The sequence below is a fragment of the Bison bison genome, unplaced genomic scaffold (assembly GCF_000754665.1).
Source record: "Bison bison bison isolate TAMUID 2011002044 unplaced genomic scaffold, Bison_UMD1.0 scf7180017864349, whole genome shotgun sequence".
NCBI classification, from domain to species: domain Eukaryota; kingdom Metazoa; phylum Chordata; class Mammalia; order Artiodactyla; family Bovidae; genus Bison; species Bison bison.
In genome coordinates this window covers 7570459-7589947 of record NW_011494921.1, presented here as the reverse complement: position 1 = coordinate 7589947, position 19489 = coordinate 7570459, and the positions used below count along the sequence as shown (strand labels likewise).

At 38.9% G+C, this 19489-nt stretch overlaps 1 protein-coding gene across 17 annotated transcripts in view; it reads right to left on the bottom strand.

The window, feature by feature from the left end:
• Positions 1-19489, bottom strand: part of TCF4 (transcription factor 4) — a 382697-nt gene that overhangs the window by 85054 nt on the left and 278154 nt on the right. For 2 of the 17 annotated variants that reach the window (XM_010854785.1, XM_010854786.1), the window contains exon 1: positions 19274-19483. The exons of the other annotated variants lie outside the window; for them this stretch is intronic. In XM_010854785.1, coding sequence (XP_010853087.1) covers positions 19274-19342 — 69 coding nt within the window. In that variant the 5' untranslated portion in view covers positions 19343-19483. Of the gene's footprint in view, positions 1-19273; positions 19484-19489 lie in introns of those variants that run through there. 17 annotated transcript variants of the gene reach the window in all.

The following is a 19489-nucleotide window of genomic DNA, read 5'->3' as shown; positions in this document are numbered from 1 at the left end:
GGCATGGAGCAGGGGAGGTGGGCCTGCCACCCGGATGACCAAGCGCCAGGCTTCCCCTCGGCTGGGGCTGCATCTGGACCCCGTTCAGCAGCCTCCCCCAGCCACTCCCAGTTCCTGTCACCTCCAGGGAATACAGCAGGCTGCTCGCCCTGGAAGTCTGCTTTCCAGAATAGAAGTGGGGGGGTTCCTGGTTTGGGGTAGGGGAGCTGTCCTTTCCTGTATGTATTTTTCAACATGTGTGACATTTTCCAAAGGACACAGAAGGTCCTCGGGAGAGGCAAGCTAACCAGAGCATTTCATCTAGATGACTGCAGTGCAGAAGGATGGGCTCCCAAGGAACGGGGTCCTGTGAGAGCAGGGAAGTGGAGGAGGACAGGGAGAGTCAGAGGCTGAAGGTGTCTGGAAACGACAAGTGAAATTACTGCTGGAGAAAGACAGAACAGACAGAAAGGAAGGAAAACAGTTTGAAAATGGGACAGGAGAGAGGAACCATCTCACCCCCACACCCAGCCTGGGTCAGGAAGGACAGGTCTTCACTGTGAGCCAAGTACCTTTTTCTTTCCAGGCCAGCAGGAGGCGCTGACAGTAACAGTGGCAAGCCACACTGATTGCCCTCTACCCTCCCCAACTTCCAGTAGACAGACAGACAGACAGACAGAGACAGAGACAGACACACACACACACACACACAGAGCCCTGAACCAGTCAGTCTACAAACCAACAAGGACAACTGAGTTTACCCACTGCAAATCTAGGACCGTTCTCCCTCACCAATATGGATATGTAGGGGTTTTACCTTTAATTAAGGATCAGTCTTGAACACTGGCCTTCCTCTCCCCATTACTCAGAATCATGACTATACAACTTGGGGGAAAAAGTTAGTAGAATTTCAAAATCCAAGTAGAATTCCCCAATGCTAAACAAAAAACCATTACATGCAAATTTCCTCTTTTCTAGTATTATTTGTTAGCAGAATTTGGGGAAAGCTATCATGCTTTCAATAATAATTATAGAAGAAGAAAAGATAAAAGGTAAAGTGAGGTATGCCAGAATGATTTTAAAAAGAGATGGATAAAAGAGACAGGGAATCAGAGTAAAACAAGGCTGGAGCGATCAGGTTATTAAAACCAACCAATTATGTGGACAAAAACAGGAATAAGATGCTTTGGCTGAGGAGAAGGAAGGTTAATGCAATCAAGACTTGATGAATATTAATCCTTGAGTAACACCACCCCTGATCTAACATCCATTTGGAATAGTAAAATGGCAGAACAGGGTAAAATAAATCCATCTGGCTTAAAACTGAAGAAAGATTCGAATCACCATGATCTTTACCTCCAAAAAAGACAGAAAAACCTCATTCCTTCCCTTCATTTTGAAAACATAATTATGATAGAACTCATTTTTGAAATCAAGCTAGAAAGACAAGGTGCTGAAATCTGAGGAGGTGAGACAAGGAAACCAGCCTACAGGAACTGCAGAGAAAAAGGAGGGCAACAGGTAGAAAAATAAATGAATGTGAGGAAAACCAGAGGGCTGATGTGCATGGGAGCTCTGGACAGAAAGAAGCCCCGGAAGAAAGAAGTGGCCAAGGGACCTGGATTTCATTCCGAGAAGACAAATGAATGAAACGTACCAGGCAGGGGCCCAGAAACGACTGAACAAGAGAAGACAGAGATAAAAGCACAGGAATGTGATGTGAGGGCAAGAGGGGTAAATACAACAGCACGAAAGATCAAGTAAAAACTGGAAAACAATGCAGTTTGCTTGAAGCATAAAGTACTTTAGGATTTACTGAATTACGAACACAGTGTTGCTGGAGGTATTCCATTTAAAACACCGTCACAGGCTGAGAAGACGATGTGGAAAAAGTGCCATGCATTGTCAGAATCCGCTTTCTAACCTTAAAACATTTCCCTAATTTCCAGGATCTATTTGCAATGCATGAGACAACAATAAAACTATGACACGAGGACCTCACTTTCCCCATGGTATCGTGTCTCACAGATGAACCTACGCAGTGCAAATGACCACTCTGTGGTACTTTTCATATCTATGGTGTGCAAGCTACCTGTTCTCTTAAAGGAATATTCATGCAAGCACCTTGCCCAGACTAACAGAAATCTGACACTCTTCATTCAAAATGCTGAAGTTACCCTGGTATCTGAGAACCAGATTATTTCAAAGATCAGTCAAGAAAATGTCACTGGAGGAGATGGCATTTCCAATGGGAGTCCTGAGAATTTCAGCAGCTTTTCCAGCTCCTGGCCTCATTTTTTTTTTTTAAACTCAGAAGAGGCTCAAGCAGGTTTCCCTGATAAACCAATAATTGCGTATGTGGGGGAGAAGCCTACAGCTCTGTAAGTCAAATGACAGCCCCTATCAGGTGCAGAGACACAATAAAAACAACACCGCAAGAAAATGTTTGCTTTCTCTGTCAACCGCAGTGTCAGTACCCATTAATAAACCTATCTGCTAAATCTACTCTTATTCATGTGGGACATCACCGATTTAAAGTAAAATAAATTATCTTTAATTAAATGGAATTGTCCTTTTCCTCCCGCTATCATCCCCAATTATTACATTCTAATCAGCCCTTTAGGGAGAGAGCACAAGAGAGGGCTGAAAGGCACAAGGACTCAAAACAATTCCTCTTTCTGTCAAGTGATGAAATTTTTATCTTAATTATTGGTTATAACTGTAATTTTGGGATATAAATAATGAGAACTATAAAAATTTTGTCATTTATGGGGAAAAACATGACATGGCCACTTCCAAAACTTCCCTGTACTTTTCTCCTCTGTGAAAACCTCAGAACTTAAAAGAAGCCATTCCAGACTGCTCAAATGCTCTATTTAAACCTAATCTATTACTTTTATTTCCAGCACAAAAGTGCCAGTTTTAATTAATACTTTAAAATATATAGCACTAATGGAATGCCAGCTCTGTTATTTTTAGGCTCTGAGGCTTTCCACAACTGGGATTACGGAATGGTATCGATTTATGTTTCCACTAGAACAACACAGGCATGTTAAATATTAAGACACGCGTGCGTGTGCTAAGTCTCTTCAGTCCTGTTTGACTCTGCAACCCTATGGACCGCAGCCTGCCAGAGAGGCTGATCTACTTACAAATATTTAGTGATTCTCTCCTGTCCCAATTCCTGGCTCCCCCACATCCCTCTTTTGTTTTCTTTTCTTAAAAATTGCACCCAAATTCTAAGAAAAGCAACGTGTGTTTCAACCTGGCAATCAGTAGGAAATACCACCACACCACCAGTTCTCATTGATAACAACAGGCCCGGCAAAGAAATGGTGAAATCAACAGGTAAGTGACAAAAACTATCTGATTTCTCCACTCCAAAGGCAAAGAGAGGAAATACTCTCCTGTAGGAAATAAACACTAAATTTAGGTCAAATCTCTGCATATATGTTGTAATGGTGCCTGAACCATCTTCCTCCCAAGTCACAGCTTGATTTTTGCTTGTTGTTTGTTTCACTGTGGACTTTGTGAGGACCGGGAGCTTTCTTTTAGTCCTCTTCATGATGACAAAATTAACCACCGAAATTGGGAAATTTATCTTCTGTCTAGAATAAAGAGGTGGGGGTACTGACTGTTTTCTGACTACTTAGTGTTACTTTTAAAAATGTATTTTTTTAGGGTGTAGTACTGTTTTCATTTAGCATGCCTTTGAATTGCCGCCTACAGAAGTAAAAAAAGAAACCACAGCTATACAAGCCTGCTGACTTTCTTATAAAAGAACCAGTTTTAAACTTGTTTATACTACTGATTCCAAATGAATTCAAGATGGTGGCTAGTTAAAGAAAGAGAACTCATGCCAGGGAGTTTGATCAAAGAACTTCAATTCAGCAATGTTCAGTTTTAATTGACCACTAATTAAGCTACATTAGTCCAAGAAAGGTCTGTATCACTTTGAGTAATAAAGAAAAGAATTAATTTAACCCTGTGTCAGTCAGCTTTAGTAAATTCATCTGAAAGCAACTTCTCAAACGACAAGCATGAAAGAGGAGTTTAGTGTTAAATGCCAAAAGTGGTCTACAGAATTCAGAGAGGACCAGAGACTCAGTTTTCGACTGCATTTGTTACTTCGAGAGTGATGTCACCTTGCAGGTATAATTATCTTCATTACAGATACAAAGATGTCAGCTCCCCTCCCCGGGTTGCAAAGGGTTGCTTTAAAATTGGATTCAAAACATGGCATCATACCAGCCACAGTTTTAACTTTCCTGTATTCTAGACAAAAATAGAGTGGATTTGCAAAATCATGAGAATTTTCAAAGGCTTGGAACTCTCCTTCTGGGAAAAGTGAGTTGAAGACTGGGGAGGAAAAAAAACAACTGCCATAACACCACCAAAAAAGCTCATTAGAATTAGGGGCCACAAGCTATGGCAACACGACAGCAGCATTTAAAGGTCCGTGTGTTAGAACAGTTCGTTTCTGAAAATCCAGTTGCAAAATTTTTATTTTTCCCACATATTGCCCATCACAAAATTTTATGCCTACCATTCTGAATTTTTATAAAAATCTCAGGAAGGGAAATAATAATAATAAAACTGCAAAAAACCCATTTTAGGGGTGAACGTCAAAATGTCAGACACTACTTTACGACTTGGTGTTTATGACTTTTAAAGTCCTTCCCATTAACTTAGAGGTGAATTCCCTATGGTCTTATGGCAAATATAAAAAAAAAAAAAGTATGCTTACATTTTAAAAATAAACCCAAATGTCAGTGGTACCCTGGCTTCTATTTTACAGTAACAACCCCCCATCTTCTATGGATGTAAGAATAGTACTGAATGCCATAAGGGTCAAACATTCTTGAAGAGGAATATCCTGTGGCCTCAACACACATTATATTTTGTCTTAATGATTCTGGCAACCAACGACTGCATTTTCTACAATAGAATTTAATGAATAACATTTTTTCTACATTCTGCCAATACTCATTAAAATGCACTTGTTTGTGAAATGCAATAGCTAGCTATACGAAACCAAAATATTAATGCAAATTGGAATTTCTAAGTTTAAAGCCATATTTGCATAACAGGAACTAAACATGGTACCAGCTGAAAGAGTGCACAGAACACAAATGCCTCTCAATACCACAATCATTACCAAGAGGAATGATGGCTTGTGTTACCATCAGAAGTTCAAGGACAAAGCATCAGCCAGGACATGCCACTATACAGGCTCCTGGTGCTTCCAACAAGAGGAGGATGGGACAATCTGCAATCATCTCATCTATGAATAGAGTACAGGTATAAGTCACAAACCCCCATTCCCGTGCTTTATAACACCCTAGGGCTAGCCCACTATTATACATGGACATAACTGAAGAGTAGTCCACACAATTCTGAATGCGCACACTGAATGAAGGTGGTCATCCTACCACCAACACTCCCATTTCTCCAACTTAATGATGCAAAGGAATAAAAAGAGACATTTTTATTCTTTCATTCATTCTACCAAAGATATCCTACTGGGCTATGGTGGATTGGAGGAATCTTAAGAAACACAACATTAAATAAAAGCTTTCAATACATACTGGTTTGTTCAAGAAATATTATTTAAGCAGTCCACATGTTAATCTTTGAACCTGCCCTATCTAAATGACTGAAAGTTTGTCTGGAAGATATGAAGACTTCAAAACCATGAAATCAAGTTAGGGACTAAATGAGTGTTAAGGGATGAGACGTACAGACTTTTTCACTTATTATGAAGATGTATTTGGATTATATGAATAAATACACATGATTATTTTTCTTTTAATAAAATTCTACTTTGTATTAGAATAGCCAGAGCAAAGGTCTGAGTTCTCTAAATTCCGCAGAGGTCAGCTCTCAGGCAACATGCTATGTAAGAGTCTTGCCTAACTGTATATACAGGCACAGACATGTCTGGTACATGGGTGGCTCATTCATTTGGCCGTGTAAACACTTCTTGGTTGTTCACAGTATGGTAACAAGTATATATAGATGCATTAAGACACAGTTCCTCTCATGGAGAACCTCTTATTCAGAGAAGGGTGATTCAAGGTCCGACTGTGTGCAGACAGACAAAGGGCAGTATCCCAGGCAAAGGGCAGTATCCTTCAAAAAGTTTCTTTATATTAAGCTTTGAATTTATTTTTTAAATTTCTTTTAAACTTTTTATTTTGTATTGGGATACAGACGATTGATAAACAACATTGCGATAGTTTCAGATGAACAGTGAAGGGACTCAGCCATACATATACAAGTAACCATTCTCCCCAAACTCCCCTCTCTTCTAGGCTGCCACATAGCATTGAGCCGAGTTCCATGTGCTATACCGTAGGTCCTTGCTGGTTATCCATTTTAAATATAAAACTTTAAATTAAAAAAAGATGAACACAGATGATATGCACATTCACTAAAATGTTAGGTAGCACTAAAAGATCCATTCTTAACTTCAGATGTGTGCTGAGCATAAAGCTATGAAAATTCATAAAAACACTGAAATACATAGCCGAGGTACCTCTAGTTCTGTTATAATCCATGTGATCTTGAGCAAGTGAGTTAATCCTGTAACACTATCATTTCCCAGACCAGCAGTGTCCAAAGGAACCTTCTCCAATGACGCAAACGTTCTGTATCTGTGCTGTCCAAAACAGCAGCCACTGACCGCCACACACGACTTCCGAGCACATGAAATTCGGCTAGTGTCGCTGAGGAACCGACTTTTCCACCCAGACTGCAAACTGGGTTAACAACATTTGGACCATTTACGTTACTGAGATGCAGGAAGGATTAAATTGGAAGGTGTTTGAGAAAGCAATCAGAAAGAATTGAGGCTTGCATGTGTGCTGTATTAAATATTAATTACCACTACAATGAAGTATTTACTGAAAGCCTTATTTCAGCTGTAAACCACTTTCCTAGTAATTACAGAAATTCACAGTAAGACTGATTTTTAGACTCCATACATATCTGACAAATACCACAAAAGCAGGCTCTCTGAATAACATTCCAAAACCAATGCATAGGCAAGTTGTAATTCTAAGAATATTCAGAGAATGAAACTTGAACAGAATATTGAGAGTCCAACACAGATAATCGGTGATTGATCAAAAGTAAAAGATCCATGCTTTTTCAAAGAGCTCTAACTTAAAGCAAATTTGCAATTAAAAAAATTACTATCTCCCAGAAACACCCAAATCAATGAAATGATCATCAAAAATGCTCATCTTTATGTCTTGCCTGACATACACATAAACAGATTTACACATTTTCTTTTCCGCTGTTCACTTTGAACACAGTCAACTCTATGCAATAAAAAATAGAAACCCCACCAAAATAAATGTAAACTTAGGGCGATCTCATAAAACAGCTTCAGTTCTGACAGACACAGTAAAACCCAAAGGCATCAGTGTGATTTTACAGAACTGTGCTGCACTGAGCTAGTTAGGGAACAGGAAGGTTCTCAGTGCAGAGTCGGAGGATATGTGTGAGGTATAATTGAAATGGAGCAGCCAATGGGCTGGGTGATCGGTAGAAGCGTGTTGTTGTCGTTCTCTGTCGTTTAGTCACTAAGTTGTGTCCAACTCTTTCGCGACCCCATGGACTGCAGCCCGCCAGGCTCCTCTGTCCACGGGGTTTCCCAGGCAAGAACACTGGAGTGGATTGCCACTTCCTTCTCCAGGGGATCTTCCCGACCCAGTGATTGAACCCCAGTCTCCTGCATTGGCAGGTGGATTCTTTACCACTGAGTCACCAGGGAAGCCCAACTGAGAGCATATCCTACACCAAAGACAGGCTTGCAATCAGAGCTGCCACCCCAATGGCTGCCACCCCTACTTTCTGGAGCCCTGGAGAGCCCTGCACGGCATGTGGAGGAAACTGAAGAGCAGCAGCAGTTACCGTCAGACCTGGCAGCTCTCTCCACACCTTGGCGTCTAAGACGCACGGTGTGCTTCTGGGTCCCACAAGTTGGCACGGGTAAGACTCTGCCACCAGATACTGCCACCTTCCTCCCCAGGATGCTAGGGAAGGCAACCAAGGTTTTAAAATCACTTCCAAATCACTGCCAAGAGTTATCCAACACTGATGGAAGCACAGCAGTGGCAGGGAGAGAGATCCCAGTTGTGGGTGGAGAAAGAAGCTGTGCTATTGGGAAAGCTGAACAGAAAGTCTTTAATGTTGGTTTTCATCTTTAAACTTTCCTTGGTCCAGAGGACCTGGTTAATGATGCAAAAATATCCTTATTGCCAAAATACTCAACTTTATTAGTTACTTTATGCTTATTTATTTCCTTTTTATGTTCTGCAGAAAAAAATTCATGGTAAAAATGTTTTCCTTTTGGATGAGTCCAATAAACCAATGGTTATACTACGAGAGAATTCAAGGTATTTTGAAAAGTAAGATATCAATATATGTTCAGGGTATGGAGAAATGTACCTTATTGACTCAACATATCTTAACAGTTGTTTGGAAGTCATTTCAGTTGATTCGCAAATAATGTACTATATTTACAACATCGGAAATAAAATTTCGCATTTTCAATGGTACATAATGAAAATACCTGGGTAATACTGTAGTGCATTATTCTAGAGAAGAGAGAACTGTTTGAGAAAAAAAGGAAAAGAGAAGAGAAGAAAGGAAAGGAAGAAGAAAAAAGAAAAGGAAGCTACCATCATTCGTAAGGAGGTTCAGCACGCCGGGAATTAATTACTCAGATCCAGATACACGACTTGTGAAGCAGGACTTCTCCACCTCGGCATGAGCAGGGGCTGCCCTCCGCACTACGGGGTGATGGACAGCGCCGCTGGCTTCTACCCACTGAGCGACAGGCGCAAGCCCTCACTCCACTCCTGCTGTGGGGACAATCACAAGTTTTCCAGATACTGCCCCATGTCCCCTGGGGGGGCGTGCCACGCTCCCCAAAGATATCTATCTGCAATCAGAGTATGTTGAATATCCACTTCCATTTTCATAAATCTTCACAGAAACAATGGTCCTCGCTAGAAGTATCTTCCTTCAGTCAAACAAGAAAATACCCACTTGTACTCCTGATCACTTCGTAAGTGACATGTTTATCTTTTGATCTTGTGGTGCTCATCTGTTCTAGCTTATTACCGGGAAACAAATAACCTATGTTCATTCTAGAACTTTTGGAACCATCTGTACTGTGATTTGATTATGTGATGGGAAATGTTTATTATTTTCCACAAATGTATTCTAAACAACAATCAAAATAATACAGTGTATGTAAATTTTTGATGAATAAGCAAGTTGAGTAATAAAATAATTGGGATTATCTATTACTGTCTAGTTATATCATCTATCCATCTATCCACCCATCCATCCGTCCTTTCTCTGATCTGACCATACATTTATCATCATAAAGGTTGTCATGCTTTCAATTCTGATTGAGTTACACAGGTAAAAAGCCTAGGACCAGCCAAGGAGTTTAATCTACATAGCTCCCTATTGGCAATGCATCTGAGAAGGCACGATTATCTATAAATAATTCCGCATCAGGCCAGCTACATATTTTATACACCATATCATCCACTTCAAAATGTGAAACTATCCCAATACCTAAACTTGCCTAGGTTATTGTTAAATAGGTGACTGATACCCTAACACATTCAAGATTCCAACACTGAGTGTCCTGAGAAGGTCACCATCAACATAGCTCAGCCAAACACATGAAGGACGCACCATCTCTTTCTAAATCAGGTTAAAACAGATCTGTCAAGGGATCCTGAAAAAATGTATGACAGATTCCCCAGACAAGTGCTAGCCTAGGAATAATTTGCTTAGGCATAATTTGTTTCTCCTTTTTCATCTGTTTTTCTTTTTTTCATAGTTTAAAAACAATGGAGAAAAAGGGTCATAAAACCAAAACTTCCTCCATAAGGAACAACTTAGTGTGGGTTTGCATTTTTCAGTGTCATAGCTGAAAGGTGGAAAAAAAACAAAGTTGAGAGGTTAGGATCTCATAATGATTCATGTAAGTCATCCTTCTGGAGTTTAATTAAGTCAACTGAATCCTTAAAGGTTTTATTAGCAACTGACGCTGGAAGTTGGGCCAAGAAGATCTGCAATTACATGAATTCTTTGAAAGGTAAATGCATTTAACAATCACGCATCTATTTCGAGCAGTTTCAGCTCATTCCCTGCAAGCATGCAAGAGGTTTGCTGCACTTTGCAACCTCTGGGAAGGACGATTACCAGATTCACATCAACATATCTAATTTTACAGTTACCTTATTTAAGTTTCTAATACAGCACAGGTCTTTTTCTCAGGTGTTAATAGAAAAATCAATTTTAAGTCACAACAGCTGTGATCATTTTAAATATCACAGCTGTCATGAGTTGAAAATAACCAATTTGGGCACACATTTCTGCTGCAAATGTAACAAACTGATGGAAAATATGATGGAATTTTATCTTTTACTCTCTCTGAAGCTTAATGTCTAATACAATAGTAGAGTAATAACTTACTTGCCTTAAAATAAAACCAGGCCCCCATTTCTCTGCTGACCTAGCCAACAGATGGCTTTGAAAAAAGACAAGAACAGCATCTTAAAGATACTCTGATGGAACTAACTGTTGAATATGCTTAATTATGGAAATAGTATTAACTCTGGAAAGACAGAAGTTAAATAGCTGATACAAAAATTGAGAGTTCACTCATGTAAACATTTTGCTGTGAAGCCAGGAGGGAGATTAAGTGGGATCCATGCTACACATTAAGTGTTATTAAAACCTAGGAATTTAAATTACTACACAGGACAAAATCTGAACTCATATGAACAGTGTGATTAGTATCTTCCAGGAGGATATAATGGCATTTTAACCGCTTCTTTACAAACTCAAACTATCTCAGTCCAAATCTAATGTTATTACATTTCTAGGAACATAATGACATTCTCAAATAACCTAAAAAAGAAAAAAAAATAGAATAGGGCATTATTTATTCTACTGGCCTCAGGAAGTTTAGATTTCTCTGTGAAGTTAATTGTGGACAATGAACACCCAAAAAATTCTAGAATCATATTCACCAACAATCATTGCCACCTATACTCAGATGTCTGAAAAATGATTCTGCATGATGAAGAGGAGGAGGAAATAAACTAAAGAAAAACACATATTTCAAACCAAACTACTGACAATGGTTTGAAACACTGACTCAAAGTCTACCAAGCTCCTGGCCAATATATAACAAGAAAAGAAAATTCTCAAGGATTTTCAGCTCAGATCTGCAACCCTACCTAAATCAGTTTGATATGCCCCTCTTCTTCCTTCCTTTTCCCTTACAGATTCACAAGGCAGAGATGAAAAGTTGGTGAGACTTATAAATAGGGCTTCCCAGGTGGCTCAGAAGGTAAAGAATCTGCCTGCAACGTGGGAGACCTGGGTTCGATCCCTGGGTTGGGAGGAGGGCATGGCAACTCACTTCAGTATTCTTGCCTGGAGAAACCCCACGGACAGAGGGGCCTGGCGGGCTACAGTCCATGGGGTCACAAAGAGTTGGACAGGACTTAGCAACTAAACACATACTTAAACAATGTCTACTAAAAAGCTGATACCGCACCCCCACCCTCCGCCATTCTGCTTAGGGAGGCTTAGTGCAGTTAGTACAGAAGAGCTCGACCATCCCCTATTATTTGCATATTAATTTCAAAGCTACATGAAAAACACTGTAGTCTTTTAATCACATCAACACGCAAAAAGGCACTACAAAGTGAAGCTACACTTGTTAAACGTTTGTCCCAACCCCATGTCACACAAAGGAGACCTAAGAAAACAGCATCCGTCGGCTCCTGTGTGCGGAGGCCCCGCTTCTGGATTGTAATAACAGGTGCAGGAATAATAGTGTGCCGGGCAATCAACTTTTTTCCCTCTGATTTGTCAGTTTAGCTTAATAATGCCATCAGGAATGTAAACATTTCTGCAATTTATATTTAAAAGTCAATAAAATAATGGGGTACAGAATTTATCCTTTTTAATTTTTTAAGTAATACATTTGATTATTTTAATCACGTCAGTACTTAACTGGATGGGGTTTAAATATGCATGTAACATCAATTTAATTTGTTTTATTCGTGAGAAAAGCTATTGAGTAATACAGCACCATTCTCCTTAAAAAAAAAAGAAAAGCACACATCGTGGGGAAAAGGGAGCGTAGACGCTCACTGCTTGCTTCCCTTCTTGGAGATGAGATTCCAGGACCCTCCAAATGTCTTTCATTATGAGCATCAGCAAATGGTACCCAAGGAGGTGAGAACCCAAGACACAGGCAATAAAAACAAGGAGTGTTTCCATCCTGTGGATAAACTTTCTTGAGGTCACAGTAACAGGACTGTGGTTGGTAAATGCATCAACTATTTTTAAAATGGTGTGAGAGTTTTTTTTCCCCCAACGTAGCAATTCCCCCTTGAATAGGATCATTATCAGTGCAGTCATTCAGGACTCTATAATTCTCACCCTTAGGTTTGTGGAGGTGAAAGACCCAAGTCAAATGTTAGCCTCCACTCTTAACATCCCCTATTCATTTTCAGGTCAGCTACAATGGAAGCAGCTGGAATTCAACTCTCCCCACTCGGTCCTACCAATTACCTCCATGTGCCCTCTCTTCAGAGGAGTGTAATTTGGTCTCCAGGAAAGCACAGCTCCAGGTCCCTGGAGGGTGCCACAGCCTGCATTTTCTCGGTGGAGTCTGAAATTAGACCATCATCTACACTCCTCCCACCCCTGGCTTCCCAGGTGCTTGCAGCCCACTCTTCATCCCCATTTGGGGGTGGGCCGCCTTTAAACAGGATACTCTCCCAAATAAAATGTTATAGGCATGGTGTCCCTTTCAAGTTACTCTTGAATGAAATGCACCGATTAACACGTGCAGCTTTCTTGAAGAAATAAGGAAGAATTTGAAGACAACTCAGTATGGACTTGAGGCAACATGGAATGGAAGGACCCAAATATCAGCAATGTGAATGTTAAAAATTCTAATCAGAATATGGTATTGTGACATAAATACATCTGTTAATAAAAGGTGGTAGTTTGGAACCTAACTCCTAAATCTTCAGCACTGCAGAAAGGAAAGTCTCAAAAGTTGAAATGCAGTCACACCTAATTCTCAAACCATTTTCAAGCCCCAAACCTAAAGAACGGTTCTTCAGAAGAATACATCTGTTTTGCTGAACAAAATGCAATAGTATCTGTATGTGTAAGATGATTCAGTAAATGTGCCAAATAGTTTATTACAGATGCTAAAATGTTCAAAAGCCTCCAATGAGTGAAGTTTTCTGAAAATTCCATGAATAGCTTTTTAGCAGATCACTTCATACTTCAAAATATAATTATTTCATACAAGTAGCTCTTTCAGCTTTGTGACTATTCCTGTGTTTCCTGATATACAGATACTTGGCTTTTTTTAAGGACTATGATGACTTCCTGAATAGATTATAAACATTTTATAAATACACAGAGTTCCAAATCTTATTGTTGTAATCAATAAACTTTATTATATATAACTTTACCCTATGTCACTTGAGAGTTATATTTGAAGTGCTAACGGCTAATTTAAATCCTCAAACATACGAACTCTGAAAGACTTAAGTCTAAAATTATTGACTGTGAAAAATTAGCTCTTTTGTAACACTGATGATACTAGAGGAAAAAGGGGAAAGAGCCTGGTGGTCCTCTGCGTGTCTGTCCTGAGATTCTCAGTTATAAGTATTTGTTTGATATACAGAACAAGTATTTCCTTCCTGCATTTCTTTTAAGATAAGAGTAAACCTGAATCCCAACAATTATTAAGACTGTCACAACCTATCTATATATCTTCATGGGATTAGATATTAAGATTTTTTTTAATGAATCTCCTGATGGCAGGTTGCTGGCCGTATATACAGCCTGCACAGTGATTCTAAAGAAATGACACAAAAGCATTTTTTTTCCCTCAGTGGCCTCACAGTGACAGGAGTTGCAGGTGGGCTTAAAAACACTGACATAACGTTGAGAATAAAGAAACAGGACAACGTCTAAAATCAAACTCTGCTAAAAGCCATTTACAAAATAAGTTACCAGGAAGAAATCACTAATTCTCAAGCCTCTGCAGTGGTATTGCAATCTCAGGTAAAAAACAACAACAAAGCACAACAAAACGCAAATAGGGAGTGTGATACAAACCACATTTAGAGTGGAACGGGACACAAGCGAGTCTTCAGCACGACTTCCTGCAGATCAGTGGGAAAGGTATTTACAGGCTGCAACAGCTGTCAGCCCTCTCCTGGCCGCCTTTCTCCCTAAGCCCTCTCCCCTGTGCTCCTCTGCCCTTCCTCCTCATCCTCCTCGAAACAGTGCCATCACCTAGCGCTCCAAGGATGCTCAGCAATTAGCAGCACGACCTTCAAAATGCTCAAACCCCCCAGATATTAGAGACTGAATACAATCAACCAAATATGTACCTGGCCCATCTTTTCTACGAAATTAGCCCCAGAGTAATGTTCAAACTGGCATCTGTGAATCTCACACAGCGATTTTTTGGAAATTTAATCAGAGGCAGAAGAACAAGATGTAGCCACAATATCAAGATTATGTGTCTGGTGAGTTTTTTTACCAACTTAAACCTACAGAACAAAATCAACACAATTTTCTCATAAGCAATCAGCACAGAAGGAAAAAAAGAAAAACTTCATAGTTATTTTACAATTAGTAAATTAAAATGCTTTATATTGTCAACCATCCTCCAAAATATGCTCACTTAAGGAAGTTTTTCCTTCATGCTTTTTTCTCTTTGATATGTCCTGTTTTCTTGAATCAGTGGGGAATTGAAAAATTATATTAGTTTGCACCTAAGCAAATTTTTGCTCTGTAATAGTAGCTAAACAATCATTTTTTAAAGTAATGCACTTATACCCGCTAGTTTCATTTATAATCATGGTTCTGAAAATAGTAAGTCTATGAAATAGCTTCCAAAAATATTAAATGGAATTTACATAGTCGATATACTACTGAAAACTTTAAAACCTAGTTCCTACCTGCATGAGGCTACTAGGACCAACTGTGAGGTTTACCAAGAAAGGGAGATATGTAAAATGCACTGGAAAATACTATTACTGGTGCTATTTAGATATTAAGCTTCTTATGTTAGCACTTCCTGTGGTACCTGAAAAAAAAAAAAAAAGCTAAACACTTCATATCCTGATTTTTAGCTTCGAACAATTTAGGTGGCTGAGATTTTGACTTATTCAGAGAAAAACTTTCTCCTAAGAACATATTCCCAACTGAGAGATTTGGGAATTAAAAATGTTCCTTTTTTTCCATCTTAGCGAGGAATCATGAAATTATTTTATTTTTTGGCCTTGATACCAGAAAAAAATGAACAACCGTCCTCCTCTCTCAACTTTATGGAGTTGAAAAGCTATATCCTATGACCAACAGTCAGAATATAAAGCTCATTACCATTTACTTTCTGAGATTTGATGACTTGACAAATAACTATTTCAAAACAACTAGTTTGAAACATGGTTTGAAGCTTGTTAGTGTAAAGCGAAAAGAGCAATTACAATAATTATAGGTTTCTCTATACCGTTTAACACATGCACACGCTGGCGAGCGCTGATGATGCGATCTTAAATTACCATTAGGAGGAAATTTCGCCACTTTTGTTTTCAATTTCATTTGCCATAATTTTATCTTTGGGGAATGGCTTTATTTTTAGATAGGTGGAATCTGACCAAATACTTACTTATTAAAATTCTTATTCAATGAATAAGAATACGTAAGCAGTTATAAAAATCAAAATGTAGAACTAAAACTATACTTATGGTGGACCAGGTAACGTCTGATCCTGCTGTCCACGAGGACAGACATAGCGAAATAATCTGATAGATGCTTATGCTCAGAGCTCTTAAAAGAAACTACTGATTTTCTCTGCAAAAATCCTCTCTCCCATAGTTAGGTAGTAGTGCTTTCAAATTTTTTATGTAGCTGAGAATGGAATTCATTTGTATTGAAACCCCTCATCCATAGAGAAAAGAAATCACACAATTCATGTTGGTCAAAGTCATTAAACTCTCACCTGAGGAGGAGTTAATCTGTTTTTTTTTTTTTTTAATCACACTCTAGTTTATATTCAAGATTTAGCCTTTGATAGCTCTAGGGCTATGATTTTTTTTTTTTTGGTAGGTTTTGACTTCCAAAGTCCACAGTTCAGGACAGGTTCAATATTTTACAGAAAAAAAGGAAATAATATGTTGTGGGGCTATGGTCATGGAAACACTTCATAACTGAAGGTAACAGAAAATCCACATTTTTCTTTGTTCTAAAATATCACTGATTATACTACTGCCCTTGCTGGGGAGTTAGAGGAAAACTGATTTTGCAAACCCTATACATAGTTGCCAGTTCAAAAAAGAAGAAATCAGAACTGCTGTAATGCTTAATTGTACTCTTTCCACAACCTAAAATCAGTGTTTTGGAATGATTTTACATTTTTCTTCTTTTGTTTATTCGCAGGGAAAACCTGCTTCCTCTGGCCTCTCTCAGTTCAGAGAGTTCAAACTGAATTTAAACAAGTAATTGACTTGTCACTGGGAAAAAAAAAAAAGAAGGAATTCAGTGCTGTGCAGTCTTCAGCGGGAAGCTTGTGGAACAAATAGCTGATCACACTTAACTCCAACCATTTAGGTTAAAACACACGTTGGTCACCAGAGCACATCCCCACAGAAATGCATGGATACGCAAACCCCAAACAACAAACGAAACTCAAGAAATGTAAAGTCTTTTCGATAGGCATTTTGAACAATTAACGCATGGCATACACAATCTCCACAAGATGTCTGGCACCAAATCAAAAGCCGCTGAATGTAGAATTAGAGCCAGTACAATACACACTGCAGAATAAACAAAAATCTGCTTCTCCAGTGTATGCACGAGGCAATTTAAAAAATGGTATAGAACTGGCTCCATCCAAGAACACATACAACCGGACCTTGTTGCCTGTTTCTTAAAGCTAAAATGAAGAACTGGTAAGCATCCGTGGTTTCAAATGCTTTCTCCTGTTGTTCCAAAGGGCTATTTTTTCCTAACTATAATGTATGTACAATTTGCCTCTTTCTAGTGTTTGAATCAATAGAGATACACATCACCAGATTTGTTTTTAATAAGAGCCTTAAAACAGTGCCTATAAATACATTTCCTGTGACAGAGCGATCTTGATTTTATGAGTACCATCCTCTCAAAAAAAAAAAAAAATCTAACAACCAAAATATTTGGCAACTGAGAGGGCATATTAGTGATATGATGTCATATTCAGCATTTTCTTATGATAGAGGCAACTGGCAAGCTGTGGGAATGGGAACACATTATTTTTAAAAATTCCTTTTGGCTAAAACAGTGTTAAAATGTCCAAAACTTCAACTAAAATGTCAGTTCAGACGTTTCAGACGCAAAATTAACAATTAACATGTAAAAAAATCACATCACTGGTAATTCCTAAAGATTAAAAACTCTGGAAAATTATATTCATTGCAGTATTCTTATAATACATAAGGGTCATATAATTCCTGAATCTATTTTATTCTATTCTGAGACGCTTTTTCTTACTGACTGTGATAACATCACTTGCAAAATTTTCATTAAAAGTGCATTAAAATTAAATGTACTGGCTGACTATGTTACGCATGGGAATGTCAAAAACATTAACAGGCAAAAGTCTTAAGAACTACATATAAGAAACTACCAACTGCAAATTAGGCACTTTTTTTTTTATAAAAGAAGTTACATAATCCTATGATTTATGTTTACAAATTTAACCACTTTACTTGATCGGTTCACAACATAAGCCATTTGTTTTAAAATTGTATTTCCCTTTCTACACTTAACTATTTTTCTAATTACCCATTAGGCTCTCTCTCTTTTTAAAAAAGATAAAAACAGGACAGTTTTATAAACTTTCGATGATTTACTCGCACTTTTCCAAAGAAAAGTACATATTCTTTCAGCAGTTGCTCATTCATAAAACTGCCTTCTTGAATGAAATTATTCATCTTCCTAAACCATCCTGCACCCTCCCAACACTTGTGTATACGTGTGTGCATTCCAGTATATGCTCAGCTAGAAATAACCGTTATCCATACATCGGCACGTATACACATTCACACACAGAACGCCACACACACGTTAATTCGCCTGCGCCAATCCCTACAGCTGAACTGGGCCTTAAAGCTCTGATCGGTCTCTTCTGGCCCAACTCTCACACCCCGATTAAGATCAATCCAAATGGAAGTTCAAGGTACACAAAGACATCAGTTTGTAAAAGGCTGCTTTTCACTCTCCCCTGTTTTCTTTTTCTATCTTCCAATAATAAAATTTTGTTTCTCTAATTCCCTAACAACTCTTCCGGAGATCCCCACATACCGATTTGAAAATATTGAAATCCTTTTCCTTCAGTGGGCCCCATGGAAGGGAAAAAAAAAAAAATAAACCTCCAGATGGCAAGTATAAACCTTCTGCTGGGGTTATGCACAAAATACCAAACACATTTTTTTTTTTCTTAAATAAAGCGTTTCTGTTGGAAGGGGGGAAAATGAGGAAAGAAGCCACACAACACAAATAACTTACAATATTGTTATATGCATGAATGGGTCTCTCTTTTTTGGGTTTTTTTCTTCCCCTTTTTGGCTTAAAGAAAAAAAAAGCTTATATAATCTTATTTCTTAATCAGATGTCTCAGTTCCATGTTTTTGCTCTATTTCAACCTCTCAGATTCTTTGCACTAAACCCATTTCACTTAAGCTTCTAACTTCGTAAGACTGCATATCACAGAACCTCAGTCCAGGGAGAAACTTACCCCCCCAAATTCTTCTCAGCCTAACGGGAGCTTTCCCACTAGCTGCTTTTCCTTTTAAACAAGTCATTTGGAAGGAAGCAGAATTTTCCAAAAGTCCTTTTCTTTTTTTTCCCCTTTTTGCATCTTCCCACCTCCCCACTCTACCTTGACTTCAAACTTTCTAAAGCTCTGAAATCCATCCTATTTTCCACAACCCCCCCTCCCTAACTCAGGGAGGGCGCCCCCTCCCCCAAAAAATCAGAAAGTAAAACCTCCACTATACCCTAGGAACTGGCAGAGGCTAACCACTTCACGGCACCGAGGAAGGTGCGGCCGTCCTGCGACAACTTTTGCGAAACCATGATCACGGCCTAGGAGGATGCTCAACCCGGCGACAATAAAACTTGTCAAAAAAAAAAAAAATCCCCCTCGCAGCCCGCGTCCGCTTACCGCTTTCCCATTATAGTAGTACATCAAAGAGTTGCCGCCCATGCCCGGGATTGTGTATGCGCAGTACATGGCCTCGGATTCTTTTTTCTCCTCGGTACCACTCTAACAACTTTTATTTCAAACTCGCTGTCCCTTTTTTCACAACAATTCCTTCAGTTGCATTTTCCCATATGGCCGGGCCAAGCGTGGTGAATATGCAAAGCAGGAAGAGACCAT